Source organism: Natrix helvetica (assembly GCF_964273705.1).
Source record: "Natrix helvetica genome assembly, chromosome: 2".
Taxonomy (NCBI): Eukaryota; Metazoa; Chordata; class Lepidosauria; order Squamata; family Natricidae; genus Natrix; species Natrix helvetica.
The window spans coordinates 294942981-294966183 of record NC_138552.1 but is presented as its reverse complement, the minus strand read 5'-3'; the positions used below and the strand labels follow the sequence as shown (position 1 = coordinate 294966183).

The 23203-nt window shown below is 46.7% G+C and overlaps 1 protein-coding gene across 1 annotated transcript in view; it reads right to left on the bottom strand.

The window, feature by feature from the left end:
- Window positions 1-18168, bottom strand: part of LHFPL7 (LHFPL tetraspan subfamily member 7) — a 78486-nt gene extending 60318 nt beyond the window's left edge. The window contains exon 1 of the mRNA XM_081945495.1: window positions 17648-18168. Coding sequence (XP_081801621.1) covers window positions 17648-18076 — 429 coding nt within the window. The 5' untranslated portion in view covers window positions 18077-18168. The remainder of the gene's footprint in view (window positions 1-17647) is intronic.
- Between the last annotated feature and the right edge of the window lie 5035 nt (window positions 18169-23203).

The window sequence follows — 23203 nt, the reverse complement described above, 5'->3', positions numbered from 1 at the left end:
TGTCTGTTCAAAGCAATGAACTCGCATCTCTGCTCCTAGCACCTCTATTGTCAGACTAGCATAGGCTGTTGGGAGTTGTAATCCAGACACCAGAGAGATCCAAAGGAATTAACCAGTGGAACAGTTTGCCACCAGAAGTTGTAGGTGCTACAACACTGGAGGTTTTTAAGAAGAGACTGGACAATCACTTGTCTCAAATTGTGTAGGATCTCCTGCTTGAGCAGGAGGCTGGACTAGTAGACCTCCAAGGTCCCTTCCAGCTCTATTCTACTCTAAGTATTCTATTGTATGTATACATCCATACATAGTTACCTAGCGGTGGGGAACTATGGCCCTTTTATGACTTGTGGACTTCAACTCCCATAATTCTTGAGACATCCATGCTTGCTGAAGGCTTTAAAAAAAACTTGGCAGTTGGCTCAGGAATTCTGGGAGTTGAAGCCCACAAGTCTTAAAGGGCCATACTTCCCTACCTCTGACATAGACTCGTTTTTACAGAAGTGTTACCTGTCCCTTTTGGAATTCATACACTTTCAAACAAAGTTTTGGATGCCTGAATTTCAAGTTCTTTTTTTTAAAAAAAAAACCCACCAAATTTTGAATTAACACAATGACCGCTGCTCAGGCTACTAAAACAGTAATAAAGCCCCTGATATCGCTTGGCGCGGAGTAAGATTTATTAAGCCACATAAAGGCAAATTTATGGGCCTGAGTCAAGAGGTTTGTAATTTGTTTGGGGAGCAACAATTAATCACCCCCAGGAGAAGGCTGGTGGGTGGGTGGGTGGGAAGCAGAGAATGAAGGTTTTACAATTCTTAGCAGCCATTCAGTGGCAGGGAAATTAGTCAAAACCCAGATTCTATGCCCTCGATCAAAAGTGATCAATTGGCACCAAGCAAGTGAAATCAGATAGCCCCCGACTTAGCTTAGTAAGCATTTGAAGTTACCAGGACACTGAGAAAAGGGACTTACGTCTGGTCCTCACACTTAGAATATTCAATGTAGAGAAAAGTAAAGTCTTACACTTAAGCAAGAAAACCCAAAAGGACACATATAGACTGGCTTAATAGCAGTAACCAGGAGAGGGATCTTGGAGTCTTAGTGGACAACCAGTTAAATAGGAACCAGTAGTGTGCAGCAACAGCCAAAAAAGCCAATGCAATCCTAAATTGCATTTACAGAGGGATACAATCAAGAACAAGTGAGATACTAATACCACTCTATAAAGCCTTAGTAAGACCACACCTAGAGTACTGCATCCAGTTTTGATCACCACACTATAAAAAAGTTTGTTGACACTCTGGAAAGAGGGCAGAGAAGAGCAACAAAGGTGATTAGGTGACTGGAGACGAAAACATGAAAAACAGTTGCAGGAACTGGGCCTGGGCCTGGGCCTGGCTAGTCTGAAGAGAAGGACCAGGAGAGACACGATAGCAGCCTTCCAATATTTGAGGGGCTGCCACAGAGAGGAGGGGGTCAATCTATTCTCCAAGGCACCTGAAGGCCAGACAAGGAAGAATGGATGGAAACTGATCCAGGAGAGATTCAACCTGGAAATAAGGAGGAATTTCCTGACAGTGAGAACAATCAACCCATGGAAGAGAAGTTGCCTTCAGAAGTTGTGGGAGCTTCATCACTAGAGGCTTTCAAGAAGACTGTTATTTGTGTGAAATGGTGTAGGGTCTCCTCCTTTAGGGGTTGGACTAGATGGCCTACAAGGTCCCTTCCAACTCTGTTAATCTGTTACAATCTCCTTGCAAGCCAACACAAGCTTCTGTTGAAATAACCTTCATCCCGACTGCTGCCTCGGGCATTGAGGTCCAATATATCTGGGGAGGGATGAAAAGAGAGAGAGAGAGAGGACATCGCTGGTTTATGGCAGACTTGCTCCCCTCCAGGCCAGGTCAGCAAGAAGCAGGTGACTCTGCAGGCAATTCCTCACCTGGGTGCTGCTCCTAGACGATGAGGAGGAGATCAACTCCTCTCAGACTCCCTGACCTCCAAGGTCCCTTCCAACTCTTAAATACAACAGATTTCAGCATCCCTACAGTCAGGGGATCAAAATTTGGATGTAGCAAGTAGTATGTATTTATGATGGTCACCACGTCTCAAGATCACAACATGGCCATTGGTGAGCTCAGTCAGCTCCCGACATGCAAAGTCAATGGGGGAAAGCCAGATTTGCTTAGTGATGGCATGATTCACATAACAACGGCAGGGCTTCACTTAACAAACCTGGCAGAAAAAAAAAGGTCGTAAGATTGGACGCAATTCATTTAACAGCAGCCTTGCTTAGAAGTGGAAATTCTGCTCCTGGCGGCGGTTATAAGTCGTAAAATTGAGTCCAGTCACACGGTGATTCTAGAACTGCAACCACTTAGGAGCAAAATTCCAGGTTCAATTGCAGTCATAAATCGAGGACTACTTATATCGGACCATTGCCAAATAAAGGCTGTTGCATGGAACTCTGCACATGCTCAACAACACCATTTCCCTCTAAACGCCATCTCTCCTCACTCTCCATAAAGTCAGTGTCAAAACAAGCAGTGCAGGTAATCCTCGACCTACGACCACAATTGAGCCCAACATTTCTATCGCTAAGCGAGACATATGTTAAGTGAATTTTGACCCATTTCGCGACCTTCCTTGCCCGGTTTGTTAAGTGAATCGCTGCCGTTGTTAAGTGAGTCACATGGTTGTTAAGTGAATCTGGCTTCCCTATTGACTTGGCTGTCAGAAGGTGGCAAAAGGGGATCATGTGACCCGAGGGACACTGCGACCGTCATAAATATGAGTCAGTTGTCTGAACAATGGGGATCCTGCAATGGTCATTAAGTGTGAAAAAGGAGCATAAGTTACTTTTGCCAGTGCCCTTGTAACTTTGAACGGTCACTAAATGAATTGTTGTAAGTCAAACTAGACTGTGTTGTTTCTCTGTGTCATATAATATATGTGGGTATATGCATAATTTTGGATTTATTTTGTCATGTTGATGTAGTGTATGTTGGAGGTGGTGACCCTTGGACAGCTGGATGCAATGACATTTGATTTTAATGTATGCTGATTAGCGTACATTCAAAGTGACAATAAAGTTAGAAGAGAAGAGAATAAATGAAGAATAGAATAGAATAGAAGAATGTAGAATAGAATAGAAAAGAATGGAATAAATAAAGAATAGAATAGAATAAATGAAGAATAGAATAGAATAGGATAGAATAAATGAAGAATAGAAAAGAAAAGAATAAAGAATAGAATAGAATAAATGAAGAATAGAATAGAATAGAATAAATGAAGAATAGAATGGAATAGAAGAATGTAGAATAGAATAGAAAAGAATAAATGAAGACTAGAATAGAATAAATGAAGACTAGAATAGAATAAATGAAGAACAGAATAGAAGAATGTAGAAACGAATAGAATAGGATAAATGAAGAATACAATAGAATAAAAGAATGTAGAATAGAAACGAATAGAATAGAATAAGAGTTGGAAGGGACCTTGGAGGTCTTCTAGTCCAACCCTCTGCTTAAGCAGGAAACCCTACACCACTTCAGACAAATGGTTATCCAACCTCTTCTTAAAAACGTCCAGTGTTGGAGCATTTACTACTTCTGGAGGCAAGTAACTCTACTGATAAATTGTTCTCACTGTCAGGCAATTTCTCCTTCGTTCTAAGTTGCTTCTCTCCTTGATTAGTTTCCATCCGTTGCATCTTGTTCTACCCTCAGGTGCCTTGGAGAATAGCTTGACTCCCTCTTCTTTGTGGCAACCTCTGAGATATTGGAAGACTGCTATCATGTCTCCCCTAGTCCTTCTTTCTCTTAAGCTAGACATACCCAGTTCCTGCAACCGTTCTTCATATGTTTTAGCCTCCAGTCCCCTCATCCTCTTTCTTGCTCTTCTCTGCACTCTTTCTAGAGTCTCCACATCTTTTCTACATCGTGGCGACCAAAACTGGATGCCGTATTGTTATTATTCTATTCAAGGACTATCTGTAGTTTCTTCTCAATTAGGCTGCTTTGCCACTTGCAAATATTCACACGTTTCGGAGAGGCATTCTGCAAAATAATGAAAGAGCGAGAGGCCGTCCAATATTTTCACCTCCAAGTATCAACCTCTCCTTTCTTAAACGGAAAAAAAAAGAACGGACAAAACAATTAACTCCAGAGGCCAGAAGTCAAGCCCACCAATTAATCTGCTGAAATTGTTCCCAAGATGTTCCCAAGCTGCTTTGCAAGCAATCGAAAAAGATGATCAATTGGTCGCCCAGCCAGCTACTCGCACGAGCGTTGAGTTGATTGTTTATTGAATAAACCACCATTGCCCGTCTTTGCCCAAGATGCTTAACCGTAAACTCTGATTTACAGAGTCCCGGGGCTCGATTGAGCTACAAGCGAAGGGAATATCAACTCAACCACATTCCTATGCAAAGGACACTTACAATCACAATTGAGCTCTGAATTTAAGTCGATAAGGGAGAAATTTGTTTTGCCCCATTGTACGACATTTCTTTGCTGCTTTGGTGAAATAAATCACTGCAGTTGTTAAATTAGTAACACGGTTGTTAAGTGAATCTGGGTTCCCCCTCGACTTTCCTTGTCAGAAGGTCACAAAAGGGGATCACATTTCAACCGTGAGTTACTTGTCAAGCCCCCGAATGTAAGAGGTGATTGTGGGGAAGCGGAAACGGTCTTAAGTGTGAAAAATGAGTATAAGTCACTTTTTTCAGTGCCGTTTTAACTTGGAACGGTCACGAAACAAACTGCTGTAAGTCGAGGACCACTTACAACTTACCAAAGGAAGGAAAATGCTGGCAGTGTCATGCCATAGTGTTGGACACTTGCGTGACTGTTTTGAGATCACGCACACGTGCGACCGGAACAATCTGGAACGGAGCACACTCAAAACCGTAGAAATGATGGTAGACTTTAGAAGAAGCCCTCCCTTACTACCCCCTATTACAATACTAGACAACAGAGTGTCAACAGTAGAGACCTTCAAATTTCTAGGTTCTATCGTATCTCAAGACCTAAAATGGGGACCTAACATCAAAAACGTCATCAAAAAAGCACAACAAAGAATGTTCTTTCTGCACCAAATTCAGGAAGCTCAAACTGCCTCAAACAGGGGAAGGATACTGCAAAATCTCCATTCCGTCTGCACTCCAGGGGAAGGATACTGCAAAATCTCTATTCCCTCCCCACTGCAGGGGAAGGATACTGCAAAATCTCTATTCCCTCCCCACTGCAGGGGAAGGATACTCCAAAATCTCTATTCCCTCCCCACTCCAGGGGAAGGATACTGCAAAATCTCCATTCCCTCCGCACTCCAGGGGAAGGATACTCCAAAATCTCCATTCCCTCCGCACTCCAGGGGAAGGATACTCCAAAATCTCCATTCCCTCCGCACTCCAGGGGAAGGATACTGCAAAATCTCTACTCCCTCCCAACTCCAGGGGAAGGATACTGCAAAATCTCTATTCCCTCCCCACTCCAGGGGAAGGATACTGCAAAATCTCCATTCCCTCCGCATTCCAGGGGAAGGATACTGCAAAATATCTATTCCTTCCCCACTCTAGGGGAAGGATACTGCAAAATCTCCATTCCCTCTGTACTCCAGGGAAAGGATATTGCAAAATCTCCATTCCCACTCCACTCCAGGGGAGGGATACTGCAAAATCTTCATTCCTGCCCCACTCCAGGGGAAGGATACTGCAAAATCTCCATTCCCTCCCCACTCCAGGGGAAGGATACTGCAAAATCTCCATTTTGTCCCCACTCTGGGGCCAGCCAGAGGTGGCCTTTGCTGGTTCTCTGAACTACTCAAAATCTCTACTCCTGGTTTTCACCCTTGGTCTTGACCCCACCAACTGGAGGGATTTTGATGTGGGATGGGGACAGTTTTAGAAGGGACCAGACTGGGAGATGTTGGTAGGTGGAGTGTCTCGCCTCACAATCAGGAAGTTGTGAGTTCCATCCTAGGTAGAGGGCAGGTATAGGGTCTCCTGCTTGGGCAGGGGGTTGGACTAGATGACCTGCAAGGTCCCTTCCAACTCTGTTAATTTGTTAAACCTATCATTCTGCTGCAGATGTCGGAAGACAAAGAGGAAGAGGGGGGGGAAGAAAAACAGACTACGGTTCTATTTTGCCTGTTGCAACCTGTTATTTTGAACACAAAAGCAGGGACAGCTGAGAAGCAGACAAAAAGCAGCCACGGAATTAGCACATCAATGGGGCGACCCCTGGACCTCCATCAAGGCAAGCCAAAAAGGGGCTTAATGAAATGTTAATTAGGCAAGCACCCTGAATGCCAGCCTTGGCTGACTGCCCGATCCCAGGCACAAACGCACGCACGTCACCCAGCCTGGCTCTTCCACCCCCACCCCAGTCGTTGCTTGTGTTCCAAAGCGGGGGTGGGGGAGACCCTTCCCCTCTCTGAAATGCCAAGTCTGGGGTCCCCCATTAGGGGCCATCAACCTCTGGGCCATGGTTTGGCCATCTGACAGGTCTCCGCCAGGGATGACAGGAATCACATCAACAAAGAACGTGCTCGATTTTGATGCAATCAACCGAAACCTGAGAGCAGTGGGCACGGATTGTTAGAACAAACCAGCGGGGATCAGTTAATCAATCAGAATAGAGCTGGAAGGGGCCTTAGAGGTTTTCTATTTCAGCCCCCCTGCTCATGCAGGAGACCCTAGACTATTTCAATCAATCAGTCAATCAATCAGTCAGAATAGGGCTGGAAGGGAGTTTGGAGGTCTTCTAGTCCAGCCCCCCTGCTCGTGCAGGAGACCCTAGACCATTTCAATCAATCAGTCAATCAATCAATCAATCAGAATAGAGCTGGAAGGAAGTTTGGAGGTCTTCTAGTCCAGCCCCCCTGTTCAAGCAGGAGACCCTAGACCAGTGATGGTGAACCTTTTTTGGCTCGCGTGCCACAAGTGGGGCGAGTGCAGGGGGGTCAAGTGCGGACATGCCGCACCCATAATGCAACGTGCGCCCCCCCCCCAGTGCGCATGCGCGCACAACGCGCGCCCCCCCATTTTTACATGCTTTTTTCGCCCTCCCCAGGCTCCAGGGGCTTTATAGGAGCCTGGGGAGGGCGAAAAGAGCCTCCCCCGACCCCCTGGAGGCCCTCCGGAGGCTTCAGGGACCGTCCGGAGGCTTCCCTGAAACCTTCGGAGCGCTTAAAACCACCCTCCGAGCAACCCGGAAGTCCCTGAAGCCTCCGAGGGGGGGCGGGGGAGGCTCTTTTCGCCCTCCTCAGGCTCCTATAAAGCCTTTGGAGCCTGGGGAAGGCGAAAAATAGCTTTTAAAAAGGTGAACTTGTGGCACGCGTGCCATAGGTTTGCCATCATTGCCCTAGACCATTTCAATCAATCAGTCAATCAATCAATCAGAATAGAGCTGGAAGGGACCTTGGAGGTCTTCTAGTCCAGCCCCCCTGCTCAAGCAGGAGACCCTATATCATTTCAATCAATCAGTCAATCAATCAGTCAATCAATCAGAATAGAGCTGGAAGGGACCTTGGAGGTCTTCTTCCAAATTTACAGATGATACTAAACTGGCAGGGATAGCCAACACCCAAATGAGAGGCTCAAGATCGAGATAAATCTTGATAGACTTGAAGGCCGTTTCTAACAAAATGAAATTCAATGTAGAGCAAAGTAAAGTCTTACACTTAGGCAAGAAAAACCAAAAGGACACATATAGACTGAGGTGAAACCTCGCTTAATAGCAGTAACCGTGAGAAGGATCTTGGGAGTTCTAGTGGACAAGCAAATATGAGCCAGCTGTGTGCGAGGGCAGCCAAAAAAGCCAATGCAATCCTAAGATGCATTAACAGAGGGATACAATCAAGATCAAGGGAGGTACTAATACCACTCTATAAAGCCTTAGTAAGGCCACACCTAGGATTCTGCATCCAATTTTGGTCACCACACTATAAAAAAGAGGTTGAGACTCTAGAAGGAGTGCAGAGAAGAGCAACCAGGATGATGGGGGGACTGGAGGATAAAACTTATGATGAACAGTTGCAAGAACTGGGCCTGGCTAGTCTAGCAAAGAGAAGGACCAGGGGAGACATAATAGCAGTATTCCAATATTTGAGGGGCTGCCACAAAGAGGAGGGGGTTGAGGATCTTGACAAACTTGAACATTGGGCACCTAATAAACTTGAACATTGGGCATCTAATAAAATGAAATTCAATGGTGAAAAGAGTAAAAGGTTCTACATTTAGGCAAGAAAAACTAAATGCACAGGTACAGTATAGGTGGTACCTTGCTCAACAGTAGTAATTGTGAGAGGGATCTTGGAGTCCTAGTGGACAACCATTTAAATAGGAGCCAGCCGTGTGCAGCAGCTGCCAAAAAAGCCAACACAGTTCTAGGCTGCATCAACAGAGGGATAGAATCAAGATCACGTGAAGTGTTAATGCCACTTTATAATGCCGTGGTAAGGCCACACTTGGAATCCTGAATCCAGTTTGGGTCGCCACGATGTAAAAAAGATGTGGAGACTCTAGAAAGAGTGCAGAGAAGAGCAACAAAGAGGATTAGGGGACTGGAGACTAAAACATATGAAGGACGGTTGCAGGAACTGGTTATGTCTAGTTTAATGAAAAGAAGAACTAGGGGAGACATGATAGCAGTCTTCCAATATCTCAGGGGTTGCCCCAAAGAAGAGGGAGTCAAACTCTTCTCCAAGGCACCTGAGGGCAGGACAAGAAGCAACAGGTGGAAACTAATCAAGGAGAGAAGCAACTTAGAACTGAGGAGAAATTTCCTGACAGTGAGAACAATTAATCAGTGGAACAGAAGTTGTCTCCAGAAGTTGTGAATGCTCCAACGCTGGAAGTCTTTAAGAAGATGCTGGAGAGCCATTTGTCCGAAACGGTATAGGGTTTCCTGCCTAGGCAGGGGGTTGGACTAGAAGACCTCCAAGGTCCCTTTCAACTCTGTTATTCTGTTCTACCCTATTTAAAATTTTGCATTTCAGAAGGTGGCAAAAGTGGCCACATGACATGGCAACTGTCATAAATGGGAAACAGTTGCCAAGCCTCTGAATTTTGATCTTGTGGTTGTTGGGATGCTGGCAACGGTCGTAACTGTGAAAAAAACGGTCATAAGTTCTCACAGTTCCCAGTCAGCATTGGGGTCATCTGTTCTAAAAAATGCTATTTCGGGCCAACCAGCTAGACTGCATAGCATAGAAGGCCCTGTGATCACTGTCCATGGTGCTGAATGGAGGACCCTGCTGTTAAGTCATAGGGATGTGTCCAAGGTCCTGAATCAATCAAACAGAATAGAGCCGGAAGGGACCTTTGAGGTCTTCTAGTCCAACCCCCTGCTCAAGCAAGAGACCCTAGACCAGGCCTACCAAACTGTCTTCTCCAACACCCCAATTTGAGAGCATCAATTCTTCAATGCTCAACCTTCCTTATGGTCCAGCTCTGAAGCTACTGAGAAAACCATAGCTATGACTAGACGGACCTTTGACAGCAAGATGGTGCCTCTGCTTTTTAATAGGCTGTCTAGATTTGTCATAACTTTCCTCCCAAGAGCCAAAGGTCTTTTAATTTTAAGCCTTGCAGTCGCCATCTGCAGAGATCTGTTCTCACCCAGGTCCCCAAACACAACAAACCCTCTAAAGTGAACTCAAAAGATTCCTTTATTAGGAGCACCGGCAAAAAATTTCTCTCTCACCATAGGCTAACAAGTCCGTCCAGCAGGGGAGATGGATAGTTGTCTGCCACATCTATTCATCTCGGCCCCCTGACTATTACCCCCGGACCTAAGGTGGGGCTTCACTAACAGCGGTGACTCTTCCGTCCCAAGGACCGGCCCATAGATTTCCACTGCTCTCCTCTCCTCTGCCTTCTGTGCATTTGTGCATCAGGCAATGGACCCAGCTGTTCCTCCTCTTCCTCATCAGCTCCATCCTCTTCCTCATCAGACCTGGGGGCTGTTGGCTCTCCATTTGAGGGCTGATGGATGGGCCAGGCTCCCCCTCTGTCTCTCTCCCTCTCTGCCAGCTCCATTCCCTCTTCCCCCTCGGCGCTCTCGGGTTGCCTTGATGCTGACCCTCGCTCCCAAATCTCCTCCTCCTCCTCTGATTCAGCTGCTGGAGGGCCCCACAGCCGACAGGCCCCACAACACAATCGTAGAGATCAAGAAATCCTTTAAGGAAAATAAAACATCTTTTGTTTTAGCCCTAAACTCTTCCCAATACACAACTCCTCGTTTCTCATAGCCATGCCCAAGTCAGTAAAACGGTATGGCTTACCACAGCTTTCCACAATCGATGACATCATTTCAAATTGCAAAAAGCACCCACAGCGCTAGATTTACCAAACTTAATGCATTGGTTGATGAGCTATTCTCCTTTGTTAGAAATCACCAGGCCAGGGAACAATTTTGGCAAGAGAGTGAGCACCGAGGTGTTTCAGAGAGATGATTATTATTTGAAGGCCAACCTTGGAGAAATCCCTGGGCCGCGCTTTTAATTTGAAAGGAAACGGAGCCTGCAGGAAGCACCCCACCAGCACCATGGCCAAGTGGGTAGCTTCCTTTTTTTATCGCGTGAATTGGCTTTTATCATTCCTGGGTCAAAAACTGGAAAGGGGCATGTTAAGCTTTAGCTAAACCTAACCTAGCAAGGTAACCGTACAGGTAGTCCTCAACTGTAATTGAGCCCACAATACATCTTGTTAAGTAACAGATTTGTAACAAGATTAACAGAGTTGGAAGGGACCTTATAGGTCATCTAGTCCAACCCCCCCTCCCCACTGAAGCAGGAGACCCTACACACTTCTGACCAATGGCAGTCCACTCTCTTCTTGAGAAGCTTCCAGTGATGAAGCTCCCACAACTTCCAAAGGCAACTTCTGTTCCATGGGTTGATTGTTCTCCCTGTCAGAAAATTCCTCCTTATTTCCAAGTTGAATCTCTCCTTGGTTAGTTTCCATCCATTATTCCTTGCCTGGCCTTTGGGTGCTTTGGAGAATAGCTTGACCCCTTCCTCTCTGGGGCAGCCCCTCAAATATTGGAAGATGTTATCCTGTCTCCCCTGGTCCTTCTCTTCCCTAGACTAGCCAGGCCCAGTTCCTGCAACCCTTCATTGTGTGTTTTAGCCTCCAGTCCCCTCATCATCCTGGTTGCTCTTCTCTGCCCTCTTTCTAGAGTCTCAACCTCTTTTTTATAGTGTGGTGACCAAAACTGGATGCAGTACTCTAGGTGTGGCCTTACTAAGGCTTTATAGAGAGATATTAGTACCTCCCTTGATCTTGATTGTATCCCTCTGTTAATGCAATTTAGGATTACGTTGGCTTTTTTGGCTGCTGCTGCACACTACTGGTTCCTATTTAACTGGTTGTCCACTAAGACTCCAAGGTCCTTCTCCCAGTCACTGCTATTAAGTCTGTTTCACCCAGTTTATATGTCTATTTGGGTTTTTCTTAGTGTAAGACTTCACTTTTCTCTACCTTGAATTTCATTTTGTTAGATAGGGCCCAGTCCAGGGGTGGGTTTCCAATTTTTTTACTGCTGGTTCTGTGGGCATGGCTTATTTTGTGGGCGTGGCTTGGCAAATTTATGTGTCCGATTGAAGATGGGAAAGAAAATATGCTGTAAAACTTAATTTTAAAAAGGCCAAAGAAAGCAGCAAAGCTTCAAGGGGAGTTTCCCTGTTTTTCCCATTTTGGGCAAAGTCCACTCTTGCTGCCGTGATGATGTGTATAGTTAAAAGGACAAACTCCACATGAAGGGGAAATAATTAGGAAAATCTGGATCTGTGCTGAAATGGATAAATTGACGTGGGGATTGAAGAATAAAGATGAATCAGAATATTGTAAGATCTGGGATCAATTTTTATCGTTGGTTGGAATATAAAAGGGAAAGGCCAAAATAGGCAGGAGCCAAGATCCATAGAATGGAGGCTAAAATTATGTATGAAATGATGAATGCGAGAAAGTACAAGATAAGCACAAACCAACACGGCTAGAAATAGGTTACTTTTTTCCTTTTTGTAAATATGGTATGGATCAAATGTTAAAAAAACAGGATGGCTACAATGTATGACTGAATATAGAATAGGAATAGGAATAGGAATAGAATAGAATAGAATAGAATACAGAATAGAATAGAATAGAATAGAATAGAATACAGAATAGAATAGAATAGAATAGAATAGAATACAGAGTAGAGTAGAGTAGAGTAGAATAGAATAGAATAGAATAGAATACAGAATAGAGTAGAGTAGAGTAGAGTAGAATAGAATAGAATACAGAATAGAGTAGAATAGAATAGAATAGAATAGAATAGAATACAGAATAGAGTAGAGTAGAGTAGAGTAGAGTAGAATAGAATAGAATAGAATAGAATAGAATACAGAATAGAGTAGAGTAGAGTAGAGTAGAGTAGAGTAGAGTAGAATAGAATAGAATAGAATACAGAATAGAATAGAATAGAATAGAATAGAATACAGAATAGAGTAGAGTAGAGTAGAGTAGAATAGAATAGAATAGAATAGAATAGAATAGAATAGAATAGAATAGAATAGAATAGCAGAGTTGGAAGGGACCTTGGAGGTCTTCTAGTCCAACACCCTGCTTAGGCAGGAAACCCTGTACCGTTTCAGACAAATGGTTGTCAAATCTCTTCTTAAAGACTTCCAGTGTTGGGGCATTCACAACTTCTGGAGGCAAGTCGTCCCACTGGTTAATTCTCCTAACTGTCAGGATTTTTTCCTGAGTTCCAGGTTGCTTCTCTCCTTGATTAGAATAGCAGAGTTGGAAGGGGTCTTGGAGGTCTTCCAGTCCAACCCCCTGCCTAGGCAAGAAACCCTACACCACTTCAGACAAATGGTTATCCAACCTCTTCTTAAAAACGTCCAGTGTTGGAGCATTCACTACCTCTGGAGGCAAGTCATCCCACTGGTTAATTCTTCTAACTGTCGGGAAATTTCCCCTTAGTTCTAAGTTGCTTCTCTCCTTGATTAAATCTTAACTTGAATGTATAGTTTACAATGGTGAGCAAACTGGGCCACCCCACCACCTGTTCCCATCAATGAGCTCCTTTCCTCTGGGAACAGCTGTGAGAGACAGACCTTTGCAGAGACATAATGGATCTTTACCAAAACGGCCATGTGGCCTCCCAATAAATCTTTGGTTTATGAAATATATATAGACCATACCAATCTATCATGGCTGGGTGGGAAGGGGAGGGGTTACATAAACCAAAGAACTAAGAAATGGTTGTAAGTCGAGGATTTGCTGAATGCTTTTACATGCGGCTCTTTTTTTGGATAGCGACTGGACTGGAGGTCACAAAGAGTGTAACTTTACAAACACTACCTACCACTCACTTGCAGACTGCAGGAATGCTTCCAGCTATTCCAAGAAGGCTCCACACTCATTTGCATCACTCAGGTGACCCTGAGGACACAGAGAAACCTCCAGGTGGCCTCAATGACCCTCTAAAAGGATGCAAAGGACCAGCTGTCTGCAAGGAGTTTCAATCCTTCCTTTCCCCAGAGCGGAAGAAGCTTCTTTGGATGAGAAGTGAAACCTCTTCGAAGAAAAAATAAGAAAGTCCAGTTGCCTCCTGAAAAAAGCATCTTTGGGACAACCACGACCAGGATGACCGAGAATCTCTACAGACTTATAGCTATACAATTTGGGATGAATATCCTTGGAATGGTTGTGGGAGAAGGAATGGATTTCCAGAGGGGAAAAAATTGCAGACTAATAGGAACCATTTGCCCCACTCAAGTGACCCTGAGGACACAGAGAAACCTCCAAGGGGCCTCAACGACCCTCTAAAAGGATGCAAATGACCAGCTTTCTGCAAGGAGTATCAATCCATTCCATTCCCCATCATCCGGTCAGAGCTGAAGAAGCTTCTTGGATGAGAAGCGAAATGCCTTCAAAAGAAAAAAACAAGAAAGTCCAGTTGCTTCCTGAAAAAAGCCGCTTTGGGACAACCTTGACTGGATGGTGGCGAATCTCCATAGACAATGCCAATCTGCTAATCAACCAATGAAGTTCAGCCTTTGGCTCTTGGGATTGACACCCTGAAAGAGTTCATTAATTCTGATGTTTTAATTCTTTACGTTAAATCTTTTCTTATTGTTTCATAGCCTGTTTTACAGATATATTCTTAAGCTGCCAAGAGTCGCCCCACAGTGAGATGGGGAGCCTATAAATTTAATTACAGAGATAGTTTGGTTTAGTAGTTAAGGCACCAGATTAGAAACCAGGGGACTGTGAGTTCTAGTCCCGCTTTAGGCATGAAGGCCAGCTGGGTGACTTTGGGGCAATCACCAGGAAACGGCGAGTTCTAGTCCCGCTTTAGGCAAAAAAGCAGGCTGGGTGACTCTGGGTCAATCACCAGGAGACGGTGAGTTCTAGTGCTGCTTTAGATACGAAACTCAGCTGGGTGACTCTGGGCTAATCACCAGGAGACAGTGAGTTCTACTCCCACCTTAAGGCACAAAATCCAGCTTAATGACTGTGGCCCAATCACCGGGAGACGGTGAGTTCTAGTCCTGCCTTAGTCATTAAAGCAACCTGATGACTTAGGGCCAATTGTCAGGAGATGATGGGTTCTAGTCCCATCATGAAAACAGCTGAGTGACTTTGGGCCACTTGATATCTCAGTGTAACCCACCTTGCAAGGTAGTTGTTGTGGGGAAAATAGGAGGGGGGGGAAGGACCACATTTATCACCTACAATTATTTGTAAAAAGAAGGAAGGAAGGAAGGAAGGAAGGAAGGAAGGAAGGAAGGAAGGAAATCATAGTTGAGGAAGGGGAAGGAAGGAAGACAAAAAGAAAGAAAGAAAGAAAGAAAGAAAGAAAGAAAGAAAGAAAGAAAGAAAGAAAATCATAGATAAGGAAGGGGAAGGGAAAAGAAAGAAAAGAAGGAAAGAAGGAAAGGAAGAAAGAAGGAAAGAAAAGAAGGAAAGGAGGAAGGAAGGAAGGAAATCATAGATGAGGCAGGGAAAGGAAGGAAGACAAAAAGAAAGAGAAAGAAAGAAAAATAAATCATAGATAAGGAAGGGGAAAGGAAGAAAGGAAGGAAAGGAGGAAAGGAGGAAGGAAGGAAGGAAATCATAGATGAGGAAGGGGAAGGAAGACAAAAAGAAAGAAAGAAAGAATAAATCATAGATAAGGAAGGGGAAGGGAAAAGGGAGAAAGGAAGGAAAGAAAGAAAGAAGGAAAGAAAATAAAGAAAGGAGGAAGGAAGGAAATCATAGATGAGGAAGGGAAAGGAAGGAAGACAAAAAGAAAGAAAGAAAGAAAGAAAGAAAGAAAGAAAGAAAGAAAGAAAGAAAGAAAGAATAAATCATAGATAAGGAAGGGGAAGGGGAAAGGAAGAAAGGAAGGAAAGAAGGAAGGAAAGAAGGAAAGAAAGAAGGAAAGAAAAGAAGGAAAGGAGGAAGGAAGGAAGGAAGGAAGGAAGGAAGGAAGGAGGGAGGGAGGGAGGGAAGGAAGGAAGGAAGGAAGGAAGGAAGGAAGGAAGGAAGGAAGGAAGGAAGGAAGGAAGGAAGGAAAAGACCTACTACCCAGCTAGGCAGATTCAAGCTTTCCCTATTTCACTGCCCACTGCCAATAACTTTTGTAATTGTCCTTTCTACAGGGACAGGCGTCAGCTTGGCTGGTGGTGGAATCAAACAGTCCCTGAAATGGACTTGCCTGCTAAAGGACCCCCAGACTCTTTTGTCCTTTCTCTGCCACCACAACGCACACACGCACACCCGTTCCAACAAAAGGACACAGGGCGAAAACAACAATGGTCCGTGAACAACCATCCAGTGCCAGAGGGACGTGGACAAAAATATTCCCCATTTCCTGCCCCATATAAGAGACCTGTTGAAGCCACGCTGCCCATCTTAACAAGAGTGGGGTATTTTGTTTGTGTGTGGGGGTGTTTAACAGCCCATTCTCAACCGCTTCTCTCTCTTTTTAAATTCACATCCCATCGCCTTAATAAAATAAAATAAAATCCATACTAGAGATCAGGAATTTTTTTTAAAAAGCCTGCTATAAACTCACATGGCGACCGGATGGATTTTAACACTTATTTGAATTCCTGGCTTCATCGTGCTTTTTCTCCTGGTTTGCAGCAATTCTACTTATTTTAAGGGGGCCAAAGGCACATTTAGCTGCCTTCGTGTCTCTCCCCACCCCACAAACACACGCCCTTCGCGCAACTGCGCCACAACTCACACAAAACTGGGACCCAAAGTGTGCTGAAGTCCCGTCTTGTAAGACCCACCATTGGGAGCCCAAAGGGGGCACAGCCCATTTTAAAAAAAGAAAACTTAGTAGAATAAGAATAGAACAGAACAGAGAATAAAATAGAATAAGATAAAATAGAGAATAGAATAGAATGGAGACTAGAATAGAGTAGAATAGAGTATAGACTAGAACAGAGAATAAAATAGAATAAAATAAAATAGAGAATAGAATAGAATAAGAACAGAAGAGAACAGAACAGAACAGGAATAGAGAAGAGAAGAGAAAAGAAGAGAACAGAAGAGAATGGAAGAGAACAGAGTAGAACAGAACAGGAATAGAGAATAGAATAGAACAGAGAATAGAATAAAATAAAATAGAGAATAGAAGAGAGAATAGAATAGAGAATAGAATGGAATAGAATAGAGAATAGAAGAGGATAGAGAATAGAGAATAGAGAATAGAATAGAATAGAATAGAATAGAGGAGAGGAGAGGAGAGGAGAGTTGGAAGGGACCTTGGAGGTCTTCTAGTCCAAACCCCTGCTTAGGCAGGAAACCTAACTAGTCTAACCACTACAAGCTGATTTCACTGCCCATGCCCATTCTGATCTTTTAGTGATGATTATTGTTCCTTCACACCTTCAGCCAGATGTTCAGGCTGCACATGGCATTTTTAAAAATTCATCCCAAGGACTTAGGACAGGCAGATGTGGCTGTCCGGTGGTGTTTCAAGGTATAGTTGCGGGATGTAAGCTGGAACAGACAAGCTCCTTTTGCAATTGACCGAGGGGGATCTGGTCAATGGCGGATAATATTCCAGAGGTGCTCCAGATGTTTCAGGATTGCACCTAAGGCGCCAGTCACTTACTGGTATCGCCTCGGCTTTCCTTTGCCCCGGTCGTTTCTATTCTATTTCTATTGCCAGGTCTTTGTGCTGTGGCTATTCTGATCGTTTCCACGCTATCCCCCCACCCACGCAGGAAAGGAGCAAATTACAAAGGACTGTAAAAGCCTCTCTTTCCCTCCAAGGCGGCCAGAGGCAACGGGTTTCACAGACACGCTCACCCCACGGGCGCGGGATTTTGCGCGGAATCTACTCGCCGCTGGCATCAAGCGCGGTTCAGGGTTGGAGTGAGTGGGACCGGGGGGGGGCACCCCCTAAAGCCCGCCGCTGAATCCATCCTCCCGTCCCCTCCGTCCGTCCAGACATCGGGCCTGGACACGTGGCGGGCCGCGATCGCGGGTGGGAGATAGTCTAAGTCCCCCACCCAACACCAGCCTCGTTATTGTCAGCTCGAAGCGCCCCCCCCCGCCTTTGCCCAACGCGCGGGGCAACTTCCACCCCCACCCCACGGCCGAGTTCCCCGCCCAGGGACCCACGCGCCCACCCACGCAGCCGGGGCTCACCTGCCAGGAGGCGGAGGGGATCTGTCCGAAGCCCCCCAGGCCGCCCAAGGCGTCGCAGGGCTCGGCGTGCCGCGGAGCATCCGTGCAGTGCCACAGCAAGCCGAAGCTGACTTCTCCCACGCCGCCCACGGAGGAGGGCGCGGGGCTGCCGCCCCACCGCCGCCCACCCCCGCCACGCGGCCGGACGACCCAGGCGGGCGAGAGGAAGCCGAAGCTGCAGACGGCCAGCAGGCAGGAGGACAAGAGGACCCAGAAGCAGCCCACGCCGCTAACCATCCTGGGCACAGCCCGGGCGGGGGGCGGCCGGCCCGATGCCAAGGATGCCGCCGGGCGCCCGGGCAGCAATGCCGCTTGCCCGCCGCCGCTGCCCACCGCCTCCTCCTCCGGCTTCCTCTTCCTCTTCTTCTTCTTCTTGCGGCGCGGAGGCATGGAGGGGGGCCAGGTGGGACGCCCACCCGCCCACCCACGCACAGACCCACTCGCGATCGCGGCTCACAGCAGGAGCCGGCGCCTGCCGGAGCTGGCTCCTCCGCCTGGCTGTTTGGCCTCGCCTTCCCGGTGGGCGTCTCCCCGGAGCCGGCTCCCCGTCACGTGCAGGCCGGCCCCACCCGCCTGCGCAGGGACACCCCCTCCTCTCCCCCAGCGAAGGGGGAGAGTGGGGCTGGGGGCTTTGGGTGGGTAGGGGGTCTTCTCCCCCTGGGAAAAATCTCCCTTTCTCTCTCTCCCCTCCTTTAGTGAAAGGCAGGCAGAGGAAGGGAGGAGGGATTCCCAGGACGGGGAGGGGTCTTTGAAAGAGAGAGAGAGACCCTTCCCCAGGCTTTCCCTCGAGTGGAAACTCCGCGTTGGGTGGCTAAGACCGGGGATGCCGCCCGCCGTTGGGCTTCGCAGGGTCAGCGGCTCGAAGGAAGGACGTGGGAAGGCGCAACACGCGGACAGCGCCTTTGGCTCGCTGCCTGGGCTGTTAATGTGGACAGTACCCAATCCGGCCTCTAGGCGAGTCAGCGAGGGGAAGCACGCATATTGTTAAGGCGTTGCTGCCCTCTAGCGGCCAGCCTGTGCTTTGCAGCTTTAGAAGAAAATAGAATAAAGAGTTGGAAGGGACCTTGGAGGTCTTCTAGTCCAACCCCCTGCCTAGGCAGGAAACCCTATACCGTTTCAGACAGATGGCTATCCAACATCTTCTTAAAGACTCCCAGTGTTGGGGCATTCACAACTTCTGGAGGCAACTTCTGTTCCACTAATTAATAGTTCTAACTGTCTAACTATTCCGCCCCTCACTTCTCCAACTGGACTTCCCTGGCGCTACTCCCCGCCGCAGGGAGGCGGAACCAGATGGTCCCAGATGGTTCCGCCCCAGGCGTCTGATGGAACCAGATAGGTTCCAGGCGGAGCTTGGGCCACCTCCTGCAGACCTGTCCCGCTCCCGGGCAGAGGACCTGGTGGCCGCGTGGAACAGTGCGGCCGCCGGAGCCTTGGACCGGGTTGCGCCTTTGCGGCCTCTCCGATGGCAACGATCGACCCAGGCCCCCTGGTTTAACGGGGAGCTAAGGGCGATGAAACGCCACAGGAGACGCCTAGAGAACAAGTGGAGATCCTCCCGCTCCGAATCCGATCGAACACAGGTAAGAGCCTACTTAAGGACCTACCTTGTGGCAATAAGGGTGGCCAAACGTCAATATTGTGCCACCCTTATAGCGTCCGCAGAGAACCGCCCTGCCGCCCTGTTTCGGGTGACCCGCTCCCTGCTGTCGCAGGGACAGCGGGACCCCCCATTGCAGGGCAGGGCAGAGGAGTTTGGGGAATACCTGCAGGATAAAATTGATCAGATCCGGAGGTGGTGGACCCACTCCAGTGCTCCAGAGGGGGCGTCCGAGGCTAGTCTTGAGATTCCACGCTGGGAGGAGTTTGACCCTGTTGTCACCGAAGATTTGGACAGGTTGCGCGGGCGACTGCGAGCCACCACATGTTTATTGGACCCGTGCCCCTCCTGGTTGGTACTGGCTTCCTGGGAGGGTTCACGAGGCTGGCTACTGAGACTGGTGAACGCTTCGTTGGGTGAGGGCCTTTTACCAACCGCCTTGAAAGAGGCGGTGGTGAGACCCCTGCTCAAGAAGCCTTCTCTGGACCCAATGGAGCTAGCAAATTATCGTCCTGTCTCCAACCTTCCTTTTTTAGCGAAGGTTGTTGAGAGTGTGGTGGCTCATCAGTTCCCGCGTCACCTGGAGGAAGATGATTATCTAGACCCGCGCCAGTCCGGCTTCCGGCCCGGTCACAGCACGGAGACGGCCTTGGTCGCATTGGTGGATGATCTCTGGAGGGCAAAGGATGGGGGTTGTTCCTCCATCCTTGTCCTATTAGACCTCTCGGCGGCTTTCGATACCATCGACCATGGTATCCTATTGCGCCGTCTGGAGGGCACCGTATTGCGGTGGTTCCGCTCCTACCTCTCTGGCCGGACGCAATGTGTGTTGACAGGGGAGCAGAGGTCGACCCCGAGGCCCCTTACTTGTGGGGTCCCACAGGGGTCGATCCTCTCGCCTCTCCTGTTCAACACATATATGAAACCGCTGGGCGAGATCATCCATGGTTTTGGGGTGAGATATCATCTGTTCGCTGATGACACTCAGCTGTATATTTCCACCCCAAACCACCCCAACGAGGCTGTTGAAGTGATGTCCCGTTGTCTGGAAGCCGTGCGGGTCTGGATGGGTGACAACAGGCTCAGGCTCAACCCCTCCAAGACAGAGTGGCTGTGGCTTCCGGCACCCCGGTACAACCAGCACATTCCATCGCTGGCCATCGGGGATGAACAATTAGCCCCGGTGGAACGGGCACGCAATTTGGGCGTCCTCCTTGATGCCCGGCTGGCTATGGAAGATCATGTGGCAGCCGTGGCGAGGGGGACGTTCCACCAGGTTCGCCTGGTGCGCCAATTGCGACCCCTTTTGGACCGGGAGGCCCTGCACACAGTCACTCACGCGCTGGTGACGTCTCGCCTGGACTACTGTAATGCTCTCTACATGGGGCTCCCCTTGAGGTGCACCCGGAGACTGCAGTTGGTCCAGAATGCAGCCGCGCGGGTAATTATGGGGAGATCGAGGTTCTCCCATATAACACCGCTCCTGCGCGAGCTGCACTGGCTTCCTGTGGCCTACCGGGTGCGCTTCAAGGTGTTAGTTACCATCTTCAAAGCGCTCCATGGCATAGGGCCTAGTTACCTGCGGGATCGTGTCCTGCCCCATACATCCCTGCGACCCATTCGCTCACACAGAGAGGGTCTCCTCCGGGTGCCGTCCTCTAGAGATTGTCAGAGGGCAGTGCCCAGGAATAGGTCCTTCTCTGTGGCGGGCCCTACCCTTTGGAACGACCTCCCCCCAGACATTAGAACAACAACCGATCTCCGCTCCTTCCGCAGTAAACTGAAGACCCACCTGTTTCGGCTAGCCGGCCTGGCATAACTCGACAACTTTTCCACCCCTAGGTCATTTTTAATTGTTAATTTTAGTTTTTAAACTATTAATGTTATTGGGGTTTTAACCTTTTTCAGTATTGTAATTATTTATTTATTTTTTACCTCCTCTGTATGACACTGTGCTGACTGTTGCTTGTGTACGTCGCCCCGAGTCCCTGTGGGGAGAGGGGGCGACTAATAAGTTTAAATAAATAAATAAATAAATAAATAAATAAATAAATAAATAAATAAATAACTGTCTATAAAGTAGTATTAACACTTCACGTGATCTTGCTTCTATCCCTCTGTTGATGCAGCCTAGAACTGTGATGGCTTTTTTGGCAGCTGCTGCCAACACAATTCTTCTATACTTTGAAGTCTGGGATAGAGTTCCAGTCCATCTATCTCCCCTTTCCATATTCTTTTCCAGCCAGGCTCAGTTTACTATCAATATCAACAGTTTTCTTGTTTCTTTGATTATTTTTCCCTTCAATTTTTAGAACTCTGTCTTCCACTTTTTCCATTTGATAAAACATTCTCAATTTTTCCATCAAATTTTACTGTGCTGCATTCTATATTCTCCCATCACTTCTCAATTTTTTCTATTACTGCTAAGATCTTTTGAATTCCAAACATAATCATTTGCAATGTTAAGGTTTCTTTTTCTTGTGTCATTTTCCAATTTCTAAACACAAATTGAAAAAAGGAGGAGCTGATGTCGCAATGAGACGACGTGCGATCTTTGAGCTCCAAGATCGCAGTCGATCCTTGTGCCGCTGGATATTCCTTTTGGACCTAAACCACCCCGACGAGATGGTGACAGGAAAGCGTATGTCCTGCTGTTCTCAGGGACACCGCAAAGTCCCTGATTGATCCAGGAGAACCTCTTCTTGCCGGCGATAGAAGCGCAGCCACTGAAGCAGCTGAAGTTGGGACAGCTCCGGAACGGGAGGAAAGTGGAAAGAGAAAGTGTGCCGTTTGGTGAGGAAATTTTATTATTAGAAAAGGGATTACCCAAAAAAAAGCAAAGTTAAATTAAATTTGAAAACAGAAGAAAGTAAGTGGCAGAATTAAGCTACGTTAAACAATGTGTTATCCTTGCTTTTTTAAAAATCTTTTTTCATGGATGGAACTTTTGCAAATATTTCCTATTTTTTAAACTGAATGGATTAGTTTTTCTTCTTCCAAACCAATGGATTGAGAATTTTTTCCTTTATTTTTACAATGCTGGATGGTTTTTCCTCCATTTAAGAAATTTTTTCTTCTTTTCTCTCTAAGTTTGGATTATAAAGAAGATATTAAAAGGAATACAAAGAGGTCTGTAACAATAGAAGGAAAGGAAGTAACACTGCCACCTGGAGACTGGAGGCTGGAAATATTGTTTTTTCCCCCCTTTGATCATTTGTTTTACATTTCAAGGTCTCTCAGCTTGTTTACTGTGAGTGATAGTGGGAAGAGCATGGGTTGTTTATGCTCTTTCAGTAGCTGGAGTGGAGAGAGGAGAGACCTTGACTTTGAAAGATTATAAATGAACTCACTTCAAATCTAACAAAAAGCTTCGAATGTTTTTTCTTTTTTCTTTTTCTTTTTTTCTTTTTTTATTAAAGAGTTTTAATAGATTTTACAAATAGTTCCCCTTCCCCTTCCCTCCCTCCACCCCAACCCTCCCGCCCCTCCAACCCACCCTCCCCCCAACCTCCTAGAGCAAAATACAAGGTATAAACATTTAACAATCATATGCTAACATAAGCTAACTAATACAATACAATACAATACAATAGTAGAGTTGGAAGGGACCTTGGAGGCCTTCTAGTCCAACCCCCTGCCTAGGCAGGAAACCCTATACCGTTTCAGACAAATGGCTATCCAACATCTTCTTAAAGACTTCCAGTGTTGGGGCATTCACAACTTCTGGAGGCAACTTCTGTTCCACTGATTAATTGTTCTAACTGTCAGGAAGTTTCTTCTCAGTTCTAAGTTGACCTCCGCTCCTCCGCTCCTTTCGTGTAAAGCTCAAGACCCACCTTTTTCAAGTTGCTGGCCTGGCTCAACTTTGATCCAACTATATCGCTCCTGACGGGTTTTTTATTTGGGGTATTTTAATT